Below are 18,711 nucleotides of genomic sequence, written 5' to 3' on the forward strand. Positions count from 1 at the left end.
TTAGAAGTGCGAGAATAAAACAGCAAAATTAATTACTAAGGATTAAATAGACTATTGGAGTTTTTTAAGCCCTGAGTGAACAAAGCCCCAAGCTATCTAATTTCAGTTATGACCTTCTTTTGAGGAGGCAGTTGGACAAGATGACCTCTTGCAATCCCTTTCAGTTTGTATTACTCTGTAATACTGGTGCATTAACACATAAGAATTGAACCAGTTTCAGAATATAGTCGAGTCTCTAATGCATCTTAGGAAACTTCTTTTTAGGAACAGCAGATTTGGTAAAAACAATTCTCTTTCTCCAGAAGATTTCCTTAACTGATCCAGAATACTAAATGTAACTTGCTTTTAGAATAAGACATGCAACATTCGCATATGTGGATCCATATGTATGCAATATATAAACCTTCTGGTTTTTGCCAAGTACAGCCTATACATAGGAACAATCAGTAATCTTACTGAAAATGCTATAACCTTTATGGCAATATACTTACTTTGAAGGTTTTCATGAAACCTGTTATTTCTGTCAAGACAGAGGCTCCTATTTTGTGTTTGCTCTTATATTTTTGACTGATGTTTTTAAGACAAAAAATCAGCTTTTCATAGTTACAGACAATTTGAAGGTAGAAGAGCTGCCAGGTTTTGTGCAAGTCCATGTAACAATTTTGTATAAATTGCTTGATGAGTTTACGTAGTTGCCAGTAACTTTCATGAAATCATTTCCACTGAATTAAAGAAAAAAATACAGTCGATTTTCTGTTGGTGGAAATGTATTAGCTTGGCAAGTTTAGAAAATCAAAAGTCTCGTTATCTATAGACAGCAGCTGGAAAAACTTCTTACAGACTCTTTGTTCGCAGCACGGGACAGCCATGGGGAAGGGAGGCAAAGGGCTACTTCTGCAGTTAATGCAACTTGTTGATACTCTACCAAATTTTCCAATTACTGCAGAATGAGTGCTGAATTTCTAATTATACTGTTCTCACAACATACCCCATCAAGTATCCTTCAGTTTGGAGTTTTCATCTAAATCAGTAGAGTGAAATTTTAGCTAGTGGCTTTGTAGTTTGTAAAATCCTGTATCTAATGAGCAGCACCCTGAAATACGCAATTTCTGAAATAAATAATTGCTTGGCAGGCTTTACCAAGAACAAAGTCTTGGTAACCTATAGTGCATGGTTATTAAGTTTAATTTATCTACAAGTCAACAGTTTTCAAACTGAGTCTCTGAAAGCCACAGTACAAAACTTGAGCAGTGTGTATTACATTGGTTCATTTTGCCCCTGTAAGGCTCTCATTTGAAGGACTGTGCAGCTCATAATGTACTAGCAGGTCACAGAGGTATTTCTGAGAGGGCAGTGAAGAATGAGCATCAGGATTTATGGATTCTTTTCTAGGTCTGTGAAAGAGAAGGTGGTCTGCCATTTAAGTCAGTAGTTGCAAACAATATAACCAAGCTGTTTGCCTGTGGGGCTTTTTTTTCCCCCCCTCTCTCAGCAAATCTAAGGGAGAGATTTAGCTCCTAATAGAAATTTTCATTCCAATTCAGTGAGGTATACAATTCGTACAGAACATGGCTATAGCTTATGGAAATGTTAATAATGATTTGTGAGAAAGATGAAGTACACCTTGTAGCACTGGTGCTTGATCATGTTAAAACTTTAAAGAGTGCAAAGAATATTTTAGGAGGTGGTGTTTTGGTCCAGTTGAACAGCAATGAGACAACAGCCTTTTTCATTTGAAGTTTTTACTCAGTTCTAGTGAGCAAGAACTTTGAAGCAAAATAATTGGTGGACAAGATTATTATATTTACTTTTTCGTCGTCATTATGGTTAGACTCATGAATATGGTGTCTCTTGAAAACAATTCACTACAGATAAGCTAACAGCTCAGTTTTTGGCAGGTGATTCTGAGTGTTATTACAAAATATTCCTTTCTGTCTCTAAAAGAAGTGAAGCAGTATCTTATGGTATCACTGCTTTGGGAAAATCTTATTTTTCAGGGAAATTTTGAAATTTTATCTTTCATTGATTTTTCAAAAATCTAGATTAAGAGAACTAAATAAGAATAATTTGAGATATTCTATTCTGGTCATACTTCATACTCTCCCTTTTATATTGTTCTAATTTGCTAATTTTTCTCAGTACAGAAATTTGTCATTGATATTCCTAGGTAGACAGAACAATGTGTTGGCATGCCTTGTGGGATTTTCCCAGATAGAGGAGTTGTATACAGTATACTGCCAGATACGTTTAACTTGTTAATTTACTATTAGTATTTTTAAATTATTTTTGTTTTTAAACCTGAATTCCTGTTTGTTGCTATTGTGAGTTGCATTTCAAAATCTTTCATTGAATTTCATCTGTTTCTCTAGGTAGCACCATGAAGATAGTGTTCTATATTGTTTCTTGTGAGTAAGGACATCTTGATTCTAAACATCTACAAACTTGCATCAATATTGATAAAATTGCACTAGTATTTTGTCTTTTGTAACAGAATAACATTAATCTATGAAATCCATTAAAAAATGCAATTCTGCTTCCATTTGCCATAGTTCTGAATATAGTCTGGTTTTTTTTAATAATACAGTTCATTATTTATAGAATCCATTAAATTTCCACCACAATAAACCAGATGATGTATTCCTTTGTTGAGTAATTACTTACAAGAAGAGGGACATATATATCAGGGTTGTAATTAGTTAAATGTGTAAAATAAGAAAACTTTTGGAGATTTTTATACTATTAACTATCATGAGGTATTAGCCTATCAATCATAGTAATGCATTAAGCTGTCAGGGGATTCTTCTGTACCTTTTTGGATTTAAATATAAATAAATTTAATGAGCATTTAATGAGCACTGTTGCTAAAAAAGGAAATCTTTTCGAGATTGTGTTGTATCTGTAATGTGCTAAGATAATTCCTGGTGTAATCCTATTGCTCCTGTTTGGTTACACCACCAATAACTTGAACCATTAAATTAAAAGCAAGTGTGTCTTTCCAAGAGAAATTTAAGTCATTAAAGAGTGTCTCTAACATTAAAGAGTAACAGTCTTTAACATTTCTACTTTGTCTGCCCAGAGGAACCACTAAGAAGTCAATACCAGCCAAGCTGCCGTACTAATTTACATGCATACAAGCCTCCATATACAGACTTCTATTCTGTGAAACAATTTCAAGTGTAGAGGTCGTGAACAGCTTTGTTGCTTAATTATGTACATTTTTTTGACCCTTTGACTTAGAAGTTCCATCTGTGAAAATTTGACCTTAACAGATACTGCCAAAGTTAGGATGAAGAACAAAAGATAAATAAGTCTCTGCACATACACCTTAGTATTTTAAATATGAATGAGAAAAAAGATATGTGCTCATTCATGATGCAGCTGATAGTCCGGATCAGATTCAACCCAGAGAATGTTTTCATTTTGTCTTGCTAGCCTTTTTGCCTGATGAGAAGAGAAAATGGGATTGAGACATCTAGGTAAGCTTGAGTGTCCTTGCACTTGACCACAGCTGTACAGCAGTTTCCAGGAAGGGAAGAGGGAATCAAGACAGAAGTTTATTCAAGGAATTGGTGTATGCTGTTGTTTGTTGTGAGAGCAGCAAATGTAGGGAGCAGACAGTGGTTATGACTGTCCATGAACATGTAGGTGTCCCCATATGGCAGTGACTAACTGTTAATTGTGACTCTGAGTGGATATATATGATGTCTGGGGTATTGTAGGTGAGTGTCCCTAATAAAGAATGGAAAAGATTGAGGAAATGTGAATACATTGTAGATGTAACATTCAAAGCAGTAATACAGAGATTAAGTAACAAAGGGGAAAAGTAGCACTCAATCAATATAACTTTGAAGAGTTTCTAAAAATAATTTGGGACAGAAATGAAGAAAACAAATAGCTATGCTCTTTCTAAGAGATTAACAGAAAACCTCAAATTATGTTTACATACATACTGTAAAGTGACATTCTTGGGAAGAGAAACAAACAAGAACAGAAATCTAATAATGCATGACACCTACATATTAGGGAACAGCAGCTGGCCTGAAGAAAGGTAAGCTGAACATCTGATGTTTCTGTTACGGTAGGATATTCTAAGTACTGGCAAAGATGAAGAGCTTTAAATTTTTCTTACCAGATGCGTTACCAGAATTGAACAGGAAGAAGGCTATAAGCTCTAGCTCCTGTGGCTTCCTAAGGGTAATAAGGACATTTTTAGAAAGTCTTAATGGAAGCTCTGACTTTTAATGCACTTTGAGTTTTGTTAAAGGGCTGTGAGCTCAACAATTCTTGTTAAGTGCTTGGACACGTGTGCTTAACGTGCTAGGACTGATTGCACTTACAGTGAAGAGTGGTTGAGTAATTGAAGCGGGATGCAAGAGGTCACTGTTGCACTTTCTCCATTGTGTACTTCAGCCTTGGTTTGATCCAAACCACTCTGAGTTCCAAGGAAGTGCAGAAGGATGACCCCAGGGGAAACTACTAGTTCAGAACAATGTTTACTACATTTAAACACCTTCATTCCTGAACCACGTGCATCAACGTGTTCTCATCTGTAAGAAAAGTCAAACAAAAAGCCCATTTTCTCGTATTTTCTCAGTATCATACTGTCCCCAACCCTGTATGTAAAATTAGTGTATTAAAGTATTCTTTTGCTCTGTTAGACTGTAAATTGTGGTCATTTGTGCTATGCACTTTGCTTTCCTTTAGCAGAAAAGTGCAGTCACAGGCTCTCATAAAGGATAAAAATGCATTGCTTGGCAGAAGACCACAAATTGTGCAAGTTCCTCTGCAGGGGAGCTTGGCCCCTGTTGTTTGAGTTCTTCAGTGTTTAGGCAGAATATTGCACACTTTTTTTTTTTTTTTTTTTGTTTTTTTTTGTTCTTCTGATATGAAAAATATAGTCTGAAGGTTTCCTGGTTTTGTTCAACTGGGTTTTTGCATACTTTCCCCACTTCGAAAATTTCAGTGAAATGTGCAAATGGTGATGCATTTATTACTATCTGGAACTGAGGCACAGCAGATAGATGCTATACCTCCTGTGGTATCCTGGTGTTTTAGAACACTGAGCAATAATATGTAGATGTAGTTCAATACTATTTAAAGGCCTAAGGTTTTCTACTTATGTGAGTAATACTTTTTTAAAGGTTATGTCTGAGTTGGATTCTAGAATTTGTTTCAGCTTGTATCTTTTGTTATTTGATGATGTGGCAAGAGGGAAGTTTCTTTATTTCATTACACATAGGACAGATGTTTGCTTAAGACTCATTTTCAGCACGGTGGGGTGACAGTGGTAGTAGTGTATGGTGTAGCTGAATAGGCAGCTAAGAGAAAGGTGGTTAAGGTATATGTTTCTGAGTGTCTGGGTTTGTTACTTGGTAACTGTCTCATGTGAGATGGTAGAAGCAAACTATTTTCAGAAGTTTCACTGATCAGTTTTTTAATGTATTTGAAAATTTTAACACATCTTTAAGTTGATTGAATTTGAATTGATTATTCAATTGTGATTATTTGCAGTTCTATTTTGTAGCTTGGTGGTGCATCACATAAGATTTTCCATTAAATATTTATTGGAAATGGGAGCAGGTTTGTATTTGAAGTTTACTTGTTTTAACAGTAAGCCTCAGGACAGTACCTGGGGGACCAGGCTGCACAACTTCTGCTCCTGAGAATTTGTGGTTTGTTTCTTGAAGTTAGCTATTTTACTTCTAAGAAGTGAAATTTCCTTGAGGTGCACTGTATAGCATAGCTAATAACAGAATGCGAAAAAGAATTTAGTCTCGTTTAAGAGAAAACATTTGTATCCATATTAGTTTACTGGAAGCACGTTGAACTAAGAAAGTGCTACTCTTGGGTTTTTATTTTTACGGTTGAAAGGAGTGAATTCTTCAAACAGGTCTATAATAAGTAATTATCTATAATGTCATAGTTTCTTAAGATTATTCTGATCTTTTCTTAAAAATAAAGTACAAAACTGATCTATCTCTGTAGCACTGCTCCTGCTTTGACTTGTGAATTGTTTCAGGTCCAAGTTAATTTGGGCACTGAATTTCACTAGGTTTGCTGGATTATAGCAAATCATTCATTTTTTAGGAGAAGAATAGAGAAGAAATAAGTTTATTTTTATCTTGATGGAAGTGGATTTGGCCTTTGTTGTGTGGAAGCTATAGCTCTGCCTCAGTTTCCAGTAATGTAGTTGTCACTTCATCCACTTGCTCATATAACCATTTACCTACAACAACCATTTTAGTTTATTTATCTGATGAATACAAAGAAAAGAGAATTTACCTAAAAAATTGCACAGAACCCGTGAGAATGCACAGAATATTTTCCTTTTTGTCAGCTGTTTGACACGTGGGAGTGCATTTGTATAATTGTGACAGATTTAATTTCTTGCCTTGAGTGCTCTTTCCTCCAGGAAGCAAGTCTTTTTGTTTGTGTAGCAACAGTCATTCCAGCTAAACCCCAAGCTCTGGGAGAGCTGCATTTGTAGAGAATTCAAGACAGGAGAGTTTTCCACAGCTGTTGAGTACTTGTGGCAGATGCCTATTTTGCTTGTATCTTAAGTTGACTCTGCAATGAATTCTCCTTTTGACCCTAGGACTTTTTAAGAGGTTAAAATTAGTAGATCAACTGCTAGCAGTCTATTTAATTTTTTCATGTCTATTTCCATAAAATGGCTTTCATGAAGGAGATTAAATTTGATTAATTATTCCATATTACTTGATTTAAGACTCTATAGTTCCTTATAGAAATTCTTACATAAATCACCATTTTCAAAATGTTTTTCTGCAGAATTTATCTTCTCCTGTTCCACTCTACAAATATAGTTTTATTCAGTTATCATATGTATCACTGCAACATTTGGACAGAGATACTTGGTTTCAGTTCTTAGTTCCACTCTGTATCCATTGCTTTCAGTTTTAGGAAGGAAGCTATTCATTATAAATTTTCAGAATAGGAGGGAAAGTAGTGGAACTTGTATCAGTGTCAATGCTTGACCCCTTGTAAGAGCTGCAGCTTCCCTCGGTGCATTTTAGTTACACTCTTGATGAATTACATTCAGACACAAAGATAGTACCACCTAAAATGTTGGTGGGGATCCAGATGGATTTGTCTTTCTGTGGGTTTTATGATGGGTTTTATTTCTGTGGTTGGAGTTGTTTGTATGAATGATTGTTTAAATACAGAACAAAATGCTATTAAGTTGCAATGGCTTAGCTGTCCATTTAAATGTCACAGGTAGAGGAGGATGATGATACCGAATCACGACATGAAGAAGAGAAGGAAGAAGTGAAATGCTATTCAAGAAGAAAGGTGTTTTCTAACTGGAGCCGCTATGAGGATACAGAAAAAGAGGGACAGAGTGAATGTGGGGAGTCACAGAGAGGAACAGACTTCAGTGTTTTGCTTAGCTCAGCAGGTAAGCATTTTCCAATCTATAGGGTTTTTTTAATTTTGCATTTTGAGACATGACTGCTTTTCTGGCTGTTGTCTCTGATGATGAACCGCCACCCTAGAATACCGTTCCTATCTGCTTCAGTAAGTCTGCCATTTATGCATTTAAGAGTGTTGAAAATCTCCACAGCTGCAGCCTCCTAGCATACAGGCTGCACTGAGCTGTGACAGATGGGGAGTATAAGAGAGCTGCTGGCTAGTGCATTTATATCCTTTTTGTGAAAAGAGGGGTCTGAGTGTGTGCATCATCCAGTAACATTGAGCTTGTTCTTGCTGATCTTGGTTATTGGGTTGCTTTCCAGGAAACAAAAAATGGTTGCTGGTATGACTAAACACAGCAAATACTCAGACAGCTGCTTGCTCTTGGTTGTTTCAACAGGTTTGTGATCAGCACTGTAGAGATGTGTGCATGAGTAGCAAGTGTTACGCTCCTTGAAAATAACGATCAGTTGTTTTCCTCTGTTTAGAGAAGATGATAAAGGAGGAAGAGGAGGGACAGTCTATACTAGATCCTGGGGTTTTTCAGCCATACATTTATAGTATAGGGTGGTTGCGCTAAAAACAGTTACCTAAAATTATTTTAGAAACTCTTGATGTGCCATTGTGTTGGAATATTGTTCAGTAAAAAGCTGTAAACAATGTATTACAGCAGTTTTTTTAGTACCTTGGAAATTCTGCAGTTTCCCAAATCTAAATAATTGGGTTTTTCAGTCACAGCTTGGGGGGGTAAGGTAGAAGTTAGCTACAATAAAGAAATAAAGACCAGAGATTCTTTTCTTGGTCCAAGAACCAATTTCTGAAGTTCTGTTTCACATGAACATTGCAAAGTTGGGCCTAAGCTGTCAGGTTTTAATCCCAGGATCGTGAAATGTGTATTGACCTCTCTGAGTGGTGTGTTGCGTGGCAAACAATGCTGGAGTCAAGGCACATAGTATGGACCTCAGAACTGTGTATGTAACAGAGTCTGGGGAGCAAAGTAGATATAGTAATTCAAAACTTGAAATCAAGAGACCTGTCCTGAGGTACCATGTCTCCATGGTTCAGCTTTTTAATGACTTCAGTAACTCTGCAGTTAGCCTTCAGAATGTCTTTAAAATGTTCTGAAGTATAGTACTGTGGAAATGAGGATATAACAAAGTAGTATTTACCTTTGCTAATTTGTATTTTTCATGAGTTATACTTCAACACAGTTATTATCTCCCCATTTATTTTACTCTTTAGATTCTCTTAATGCCTCAAATGATAATATTGGAAGGTAGTATTCATATATTCATACTATTTATTAATTCTAAATCTTTGATTTAGAGAGTGCTTTATTTTAGCATATATTTTATTACTGTTCTCTACAGTGATATAAATCAATAAGAAACAGAAAGGGAATAAAGTACTTTCTTCTGGAGGAAGAAAAAAGTACCTTCTAAACAATAATGCAGATTTCTTGGAGTCACGTAAAAAAGCAGTATATGTCAGCAGTATTCTTTGTTCTTTAGTTTCTTTGGCTGATGTGTGAAAACTGAGAATACAGTCGTATTTATTTGTAGTGGTCTGAGAAGAAGCTTGCACATCTGTTTTATTTGATAATTGCTGTTGTTAGTATATTGCCGTTTAGCATTCTGAAGTTGCAAAATTAATCCAATTTAATTGCAACAAGGAGTTAGGGAGTACAGGAGAGGGAATGGAGGTAAATCTCCATTTTTCATTAATACAAAAGCTTAAAAAAGTCTTAAAAGTCTTGTAGTTTACTATTAATACACAACTACGCAATTAATACAACCAGTTAAGAATTCTTTGGTGAAAGCTCAGATTAAAAACCTGATCTCCTATGTAATGGTTAGGTTCCCTAATATTGAATGCAGGGTCTTAAAGTGTCATCCTTAAAGAGAAAACTTGGTTTATCCCAGAAAATATGCTGTTAATTGAATGAGATAGCATAGAAAAAATCATTTGGGATAATGTAATAAAGACAGAATTAATACTAGTAGACAAAATTAAATGGAGGAATTCCTGATGTCCAAGGAATTAAAAGTCCTTGGTACTTATTTGTTTAATATCATGTAAACGTGCTTCTGTGTGTAATTCTTTACTTAAAATCAACCTAAAATGGCAAAATGAGATATTCTGTGATATGGATGTCATGTTGTTAATTAGGAGGATTAGAGCTTTTAAATGTAATACATAAACATTACTGTTGCTTGAGGTAAGAAGGGAACAAAGTTATGCATTGTTACACTACATTTTTATCATTAGCAGAGGAAGGTGGAAAATGGAAGTCTGAGGAGGAGAAAGGAGTTTGCAGATACTTGAAGAGAATGTGGAAACTTTAGGGTATTTTATTTTACATCTTTCAATAGCTTCTGAAGACAAACACTGGGTTTTTAGGTTTTCACTTACAGTTCCAGCTTTCCCTGCCTTAAGACAATCTCTAGTGCAGCACTGATTCTGTCTTTTCAATCAAATAGTTAGGCCTGACTAGTCCCTGACCATCTCTTGACTACATGTTGTTTCTCTGCTGTCAGCCTTTGCCTGCCTACTAATTCTTCTCACTCTTCCTTCCTTCTGTTTCTGATTCTTGTCTGTGTTTCTGAACCCTGTTGGTGGGTCTTTTTTCAGTCTTTTGTTGTGAGCCAACTCCCGTCCACATATATTTATTAAAATCCAACTCTTTCAGATTCTGTCAGAGACAGAATATCTGTCCCTCATTCTTTCCAGTCCTAGTGACCCCCAAGTCTTACTTGTTCTGCTCAGCATTGCTGATTTGGTTTAATTCACTGCCACATCTTCTTATGTTCCTCTTTGTTTCTTTCCTTGTCTAGTCAATCCCAGTTCATTCTTTCAAGCTTCCAGTTCTGGTCTCCATTATAAACTGTTTTTGCCATCTTCTCTCCACATTCTCTGCCAGTATACCCTAAATCCTACTCAAGTTACCCAACAATATAAAGTGACAGGCCATTGTTTTCAACTGTGTTAGGGATATCTCCATAGGTGACACTGCAGAAATATGCAAGATGACGCTTTGTGTTCAGTGTTTTACCTAAAGCTTATTAAATGCAGACTTCTCCTACTGTGGAAAATCTGACTCTTCACTCAAAACAGGAAGTAAGAGGAAGCTTAGTTCAGGTGCCTTGCACATTGAGACGACATGCAGAAGACCACTGAGGACGTAGATGTGATGATTGGTTGTTAAGCTTCAGCAGATCTTGCAAAAATGAGGTACAAACTCTGATTTCTAGACGCTTGTAGCTTGGCTAAGTCAGGTGAGATTTTTTGCAAAATGAGCAGAGTGTACCTCCTTCATACAACATCATTGTGCAGTCTGACTTCAAGTTACTGATTCAGGGCAGGAAAGTAGTTACAGTTTCTCAAGTGCTTTCACGTAGAAAAATGTTCAAGTCATTCTCTGGGTTCCTTTTCAAGGTGGCGGTAAGAGGAGGATAAGGAAAAGCTACCTAAAGCAGACAACAGCCCTGGAAAATTTCATACTGAATAGTTAGAAAAGCAGCTGAAAATAGTCTTGAGTAAGAACTGCCAGGTGGCTTTGATAATAGCTGATGTCACTGGCCTGATGGAGCTACTTTGTTAGGGCTTATTATATTTCTGTGTAAAATAGGTGTCCTTGGTTCAGCTTAAGTTTTTAAGTATGTTTCTTTTTTTTAGCATTTTATAATTTATTTATTTTTAATTGTCTTGAATATAGCAAACTTGCTTTTGTCTAGCTGGTATAAAATACAAGTCCATTGTGAAGCCCTCAGGGAATGTGTCGCGAATCAATTTAGTAAAAATGCTGTTGAAGCATAAAGAGCAAGAGAAGTGGAAGTGATAGGATAGCCTTACTTTGCTAGCAGAATCTTGCCATGTTTGAAGAGCTGCCCTCATTTTTTGACAGATGAGGGTTAAGTGACCTACAGTAGACTTAAGCTGTTCATCAGATTTTTGTCTGTAAATGGATTCTTTATATTTAAAAATATATTTTAAAGATATCGTTATAGAGCTGATCAAAAGGTATCTGGGCACTTGATCACTTTTCTCTAAATGTGGTAGGCGTTAGCAGTACAGCAGCCAAAAATTGCCAATATACATGCCTCAATAACAATATGCAGACTGCAAGATATGATGATTATCAAGATGAAAAAATATCTTTTTGGACATGAATTTTTTCCCATTTGGTTTTTTAGGCCATGGATGAATAATTCTGGTGCCTTAAAGGTTAAGATGGAGAAATGCTGTGCAGTTCAAACAAAACTGGCAGAATGGTTTTGACATTGTAGGAATACACATAATTTCTAATAATAATACGTATAATTCTGTAGGTACCTAGCAGTTGAATACAATAAAAAATGTGGAATAAAACTCAAAAGAACAGTCACTGGAGCATAATAGTAATGAACAACAGATATAAGAATTATGAGGTAACAGTTACATTCCCTTCCCTAAAAATGTGTTCTGGTTTTTTAACCTCTTTATTTTGGGTCTCTGTTTAATTTTGATGTGTCTATTGCAAGACATTGCTGCATTTTTGTCATTTGCATGATCAATACATGCTTGAGAATTAGAAGTACACAGAAGGCCTTTGACCGTCTTGGAAAACCTGAACAGATAAATTTGTGGAGCAAGGCTTGCATTAAAAATGGGTTTTCCTTCAACTTTTCTATCTTAAGTAGAGACTTTTCCAAGTTTTTTCAAAAAAAAAAAAAAAGTTGAGGGAAGAGTAAATCAGTTTTCTGTTTTTAATGATAATTCTGCTCAAGCAAAAAGAATGGCAGTAATAGGGCATGGTTCAAGTGCTGAAAAAGAATCCTTTGAGTTTTAAAATTATAGAGAATAGCTGACAATCAGTTTTCTTTACAGAAATGCCTAACTCATTGGTTATTTGGATTACTGTATATATCAGAGCCCCACTTTTCAGTGGTAGTTTCTTGACAACTCATCTACTTCTTATTTTGCCAGAAATTCAACTGATGCAAAACTTCCATGTTCTTGCTGTACCCCAAGTGACATGAGCTCTGTGTAGAACATAGCGTTATTGGTTACTTCTTACCACTATCATCAGCTTTAAGACACAGGTGCCAGGTTGTTGGTCTTGAAAGGTGATTACATTGTTGTACTGAGGATTGGTAACAGGTCACTTAAATATTGCTAGTTTATGTGCTCCTGAGATAAATAGGTATGGGCATGTGCTTTACTTGCATCTTCACGTTCTCTGTTTTTCAGTACCTCATTCCCTAAACATTCTCTGAGTTTCCATGACATGCTTTCCTATCCTGCTTCCCCTTTTAGCCCCATTTCAGCACATCAGACCTTTCATTTCCTTTTTGATGGTCCTCTGGTAGATAACATCTCCCATCTGTGTAGTCTTTGTATCCAAGTGGTCTCGTTTCCACTTGCACATGTTTTATTTGCAACAGGGCAGTCTGCAACTTTGGACTTGTTAACAGACCTAAGAGATACTTCTGGCTTATGTACCTGTAGGTATCTGAAATCAACAAAAATGTAGTCTCTCCCATACTCTTTTTCTTCTCCCAAACAAACAGAAAAAAAACCTTCCACAATAAAGATTTGCATTGAAATCACAGGACTTGGCATCAGTGAAAGTTGGTTCTCCATCTGCTCAGTGCTTCTTCCTGAACTGTTCCTAACATTGCAGAAATTCATCTTTTTTTTTTTTTTCTAATCAGACAAGCCAAGCTGTCTTTTTTTTTTTTTTTTGGGCAGTCTGCAACTTTGGACTTGTTAACAGACCTAAGAGATACTACTTATGTACCTGTAGGTATCTGAAATCAACAAAAATGTAGTCTCTCCCATACTCTTTTTCTTCTCCCAAACAAACAGAAAAAAAACCTTACACAATAAAGATTTGCATTGAAATCACAGGACTTGGCATCAGTGAAAGTTGGTTCTCCATCTGCTCAGTGCTTCTTCCTGAACTGTTCCTAACATTGCAGAAATTCATCTTTTTTTTTTTTTTCTAATCAGACAAGCCAAGCTGTTGTCTTTTTTTTTTTTGTCTGAACTAAAAATAAGAAGTGCCAGATTTTAAGTATTAATTACATTTTCTTGATAAATGTGTTTTCCTGTAATAGGTAGTCTTTGCTCCTTATATATGCTTTCATATCTGTGCCTTTTTCCCTCCTAAGTTTTATCTAAAATATAAACAAAACTATGAAGTGTGGAAGTATAATGTGACTCCATGATTTGAATGCATATAAATGTAGGATAACATGTCTTCATTTTAACATTCTGATATCTTTGAACTATGTGTCAGTGGTAGTACTGTATAACTACTGGTAAGTAATAAAAAAAATCTGAAAGGTTTCAGTATTTCAGAGAAATTTGTATGCTATATGATCTAGAATTGAATAGAATAAGATTCACAGACTAAAGGGGTTAAATTTTGTTCCTATTAAAATCAAAGTCATAAGCTTTTCTCCATTCTTTTAATTTTTCACATCTTGAGTGCAGTCATTTATTTCTGAAGCTCCAGATTTCTGGATTTAAAAAGTTTTCTGACCCATATCCTTCTGTAAAACTGGGTCTTAATCTTTTGCTGCTACTTTATATTTGATGGTATTTCTGCTGAATTGTGTTGAAGTATGTTTTGGTTATGAAATCACAAATCAGTAAGTTTAAATGTGGAGTAATTTGTCCTTATTTCTGTATTGCTGTTGTCATGTCTGCTACTTGAATTTGTAGGCTTGAGACCTAGGTAAAAATGTCTACACACCTGACTCACTGTTTCTCTTGTTTAATAATGTTCTTTGTTTTTATAATGCCCCTAAAACTGTTCTGTCTGATGAGGCCTCATCTCGGTCATCTGTGTTTCTGCCACATCATCTCTGACATTTCTGCTGCTGAAGTCCCCTAACCAAAACTGAATTACTCTGACTCTTGTACTCAGATTGTGCATTTCTTATTCCAGTATTCATTTCCAAAGTTCAGTGTGTTATTGCCACCACATTCTTGTTCACTTTCTCCTACTTTTACTGCTTTTTATTTATTTTTGCCATTCCCTACTTTGAATTTTTTTTAACTTTTTTATTTTCCTTATTGTTGCATATTGCTTTTGATTGATTTTATTTTTTTTCTTTTGGTTTCCTTTTTACACTTGTTAAATTCTGACCACTGTTAAATCACATGAATTAGACTGTAAACTTTTTAGAGCAGAGACATTCTTTTGCTTGCTGATAAAATACTGGTTCTTTTCCAATAATGACATTATTAGGTATCACTTCTATGGTAATACTAAAAGATGTTAATTGATTTAGATGAGCTGTGTTAGTTTTAATTGTAATATTTTTGTTGCATCTCTCAGCAGCTTACATTAGAGAAAGAAATAAAATAGAAACAGAAATTCTACGAAGTTCTGTAAAACTAGAATTTTTTGTTTATGGTAAAGATAAGACTATCAGATGTAGCAGATTGGTTTAATTGTAGAAACTAAACTGCATTTGCTGTTCTGTTTCTTGTAAGTATGCATTTATTCCTAATATCTGTTAAGAAACAAAATAACTGTGATAGGAATGTTTCCTTTGTCATTGATACGTTCCAAAAAAATGTTGTGATCAGCTTGCATGTGAACCACCATCAGAAGAGACAGAGAGATCTATTCTAGCAATAGTCTCAGAAATTCATTTGCAAGCAGTGCTGTTTCTAAGCATCAATTTTGGAGTGAAAGAAGGGCTGTGAAGTAGACAGTAGACAGTAGAAGGGTGTGGAGTGCCTGTTTGTTCCTTAATCTCATTTGCAACTATTCCTTTCTTCTTATTCCATCTGTGATCCTGAAATGTCTCCTCAAATCTGGTATTGATGGCTTGGGCTCTCCTTGTCCTGCTTTTCTTTTAGTGCTTTTGGTTTTAGTGTGCTTTAGTCACACCTATTAATATTGAGCTTCTTTCCTTGGTCTCATCCTATCGCTCAAGAATTCCTAGTTCCTACAGCCAACTTCTAGTCTAGGCTTTCTCTTGACCCTTCCCCTGCCTCATATTTTTGTACCTGTCCAAATCGCTTGTTGGTTCCTCATCTGTTCTATGTTCTCTTGCCTATTGTTTACTCTCAGCTCATCAGAGAAGTGGCATCTTTGGCATTTCTGGGTGTTGTATAGGAAGATGGCTCTTCTGAGCACTTAGAAGATTTTTTTTTCTGAAACAGCTTAATTTTTGTCTAATTTGAGTAATTTTCTTGAAGAATGTCAAAGGCATATTGAGCCTTGCCAAAGCTTGTTTCAAAACAAGAGTTGTATTAAAGGTCTATTCCAGCCTCAAGGGAATTCTTTGTATCCCATTGTTGTCCTTTCTTGCACACCAAGCCCTTGTGTGTGTAAAATTGTGAACTAAAAATTCTTTAAATAAAAATCATGTTTGAGGGTCAGATTAGGGTGCAAGTGGGGAAGAATTTTATTTTCTTTGATTCTAATTTTCAGCCTTTACTGGAATGTCAATCAGATGACCTTCCTTTGACAGTACACACTCCTTGTCTGAGTTTATAAAGCATAGTATATCTGAATATGCTGCAGATGATTTGGATTGTGAAAGTGATCGTACTATCTTTACTTCTTTTTGTACTGTTGACTGGAAACAGCCTGTGATAATATGGGGTTCTTAGATTGAGTTTATGCATGTGCTTCAATATACAGAAAATGTGTCACTGAGAATTGTGTATCAGCTTGCTACAAACTAAAAAGGGGCAAGGTGGAAGAACTATTTCAAAATGGGAATGATTTAATACCATGATATAATTCTGTTGATTTTTGTGTCGTAAAGGCTAGAGGCCATAATTGCAGATATTTATAGCAATTAAATTTTATTTAAGACACTTGGTTAACCTTCTGCTGGGAAAATGCTGGCAGAATGGAGGTTTTGGAAAGCCAAATGTTATGTATTGACAGTTCACTGGTAGTAGAAGGTAATTTGAGTTAGATTTTTCTGAATAAATGAAGTGGTACGGGTGCAATAGTTCCAGCAAGCAATTCTATATGATTTGTACTATTCAGGAAAAGATACTCTCTTTGCAGTGTGGACTGTCACCTTTCCAATGCCCAAGGAAATATACCAAAGTGAACTTTTCCCTTGACTTCTTTACAATGGAGCCTTGTTAGTGTTGGTTGTTTTTTTTCTTCTAGGTGTGCTTAATGTTTCAAAAGTCAGTAGAAGATAGAATTTGGCATGACAGAATTTAAAATTGCTTTATATTTTGCTTCTGACCTTGATAATAAATAAAGATCACCTCCCCTCTTCTGAAGAAAAGAGTTTGAAAGACACTTCGGTGATATTATGAATTTGGCCCATCACCAGATATGGATCTACTTGCCTGGTTTGAATACATGAGTGGTGCAAAAGAGTTGGCAGGAACGTGAAATGTAACAGCTGGTGAGAAGGGAAAGATCTTGCAGAATCAGTAAAATACTAGAATTGCTATTGATAATAGTAAGGATGGTAACATGCATGTGTACTGGGTTAAACTGGATTAAATCCAGATGCCTACTTCTGATTCATCTTAATGTACATTTGCAGGTAGAATATTGACAACAAATAAATTTTCTAATGCAAATAAGAGTCTACAGCCTCTCTTGCTTTAAATTTCTTTTGTGTAACTCCACATGGTTCTGTCTACCCCTTCTTTTACGTTTCTTCTGTTATTCATTTCATAATGCCTTATTAAGTGTTCTCTTACTCTTGGTTTTATATATCCTCTTTCTGTCCCACAGATAAATTTATTTCTCTGAGTTGTATTTGATTATGAAAAAAGGAGGAGGAGGAAGAGTAAGAAGGAGGAGTAGAAATCTTCACGAAGAATAATCTAGTCTCTTAGAGGAAAATTGCCTACAAGTATGAGATGACTAAATTAACTTGTAGGAATGTGATCTGAAACCATCAGCTCTCATACCTTTACCTTACAAGCACAGTTTAGCTTGTCAAAGAAAATTGGTCTTTATAAATATCTCTGGGTAAAGTAACATTTAACTAGAGACAGAGCATTTTAAAGTCTCTAAAGTGTTTGATTTGGTCATGTTATCTTTGTGTTTAAAAAAAACCAACAAAAAAACCCTAGTGATTATTTGTGTTTAGTGCCTGTACTTCAGAATAGTTTATATGTGTCAGTTCATGTGAACCTTAATAATTTTCTTTTGTCTGTTCATTTATTAATAGAAGAGTTTTTTGTTCTTTTGGGGATTTCTATTTGCAAATTTTTCTACTTTAAAGTATTTTAACATACTATTATTTTCTACTGCTGCAGTGACTGTAGGAACCTGAGGAAGTGAACAGTAGAACCCCTTCGGGAAGCAAAATTGGGAGTATGAATTAAAGACCTGTTTTTACAAACTTGCTTGGTAGGGGAAAAGAGTATTTATGGTCTAAATTTTAGCATGAATTAAAAAAAACCTAGGAAGACATCTTTTTAATTAAAAGCTACAGAGGGATGTAATAATTTTACCTCACAATTGTATATGATTTATGGTGGTGGCAGAGGCTATAGGCAATGTCTTTTTCTAAGTATCTAGAATAAAATAACATAAGCACTATTTGTGAAGTCTGTCGCTCTCCCAGACTGGTTGTAAATTGAAATTATTTCAGTCAAAAGGACTATTGAAATAGTTTGTTTTGTTACAGAAATAACTCACTGAGCAAGTTGTATTATGTGATAAAAAGCTGCTGTAATGCATTTTTGAAAACTGAAGCATTGAACAACCACACTGGCAATGTAACTTCATGTGACTAGAATTCATTTAATCGTGAAAGGAAAGCACAGTACATAATCCAAGGAGAGTATAACATGGACAAGATAATATTTTAGTGACAAGTGATAGTCCACCTATGATACAAGTCAGGAAGAGATGACGTCCACATAAAGGCATTAGAAATAACTTATCTAATTTACATTACAATAGGTAAAAGAGTTCTTGAACAGCCTATCAAGGAGAGTATGTATAGGTGTTTAAGACACCTTTGGTGTTTTTCTTGAGTCTGTTTTTCTGTATCTGAGTTCTGACAGCTGGGCACAGCTAAACTTTGAAATTATTCAATTTCCTCCTCTCCTTGTAACATGTTTTTAAAAGATATATAATTTTAATTGCTAGATGAAATAATATTTGCCATTATTTGCTTTTAGATGGTAGAGATAAAATACTACCAAGAAACATCAAGTACAGTTCCTTCATTTTTTAACTTCTAAAACATGTGAAATAGCAAGCATAATAAAAAAAAAAACAGTTTCAGTAAAGTTTGGGACAAATTTGAGGAAGGGAAACTTGCTGTTGTTTCTTTCCCT

At 35.3% G+C, this 18,711-nt stretch overlaps 2 protein-coding genes across 2 annotated transcripts in view; one reads left to right on the forward strand and one right to left on the reverse strand.

Moving 5' to 3' along the window:
• CHRM5 (cholinergic receptor muscarinic 5) overlaps nt 1-18,711 on the reverse strand; it is a 49,232-nt gene that overhangs the window by 23,035 nt on the left and 7,486 nt on the right. The window lies entirely within an intron of this gene.
• Nucleotides 7,213-18,711, forward strand: part of AVEN (apoptosis and caspase activation inhibitor) — a 69,870-nt gene continuing 58,371 nt past the window's right edge. The window contains exon 1 of the mRNA XM_017741951.1: nt 7,213-7,417. Coding sequence (XP_017597440.1) covers nt 7,228-7,417 — 190 coding nt within the window. The 5' untranslated portion in view covers nt 7,213-7,227. The remainder of the gene's footprint in view (nt 7,418-18,711) is intronic.

This window comes from Corvus brachyrhynchos, unplaced genomic scaffold (genome assembly GCF_000691975.1).
Source record: "Corvus brachyrhynchos isolate BGI_N302 unplaced genomic scaffold, ASM69197v1 scaffold115, whole genome shotgun sequence".
Taxonomy (NCBI): domain Eukaryota; kingdom Metazoa; phylum Chordata; class Aves; order Passeriformes; family Corvidae; genus Corvus; species Corvus brachyrhynchos.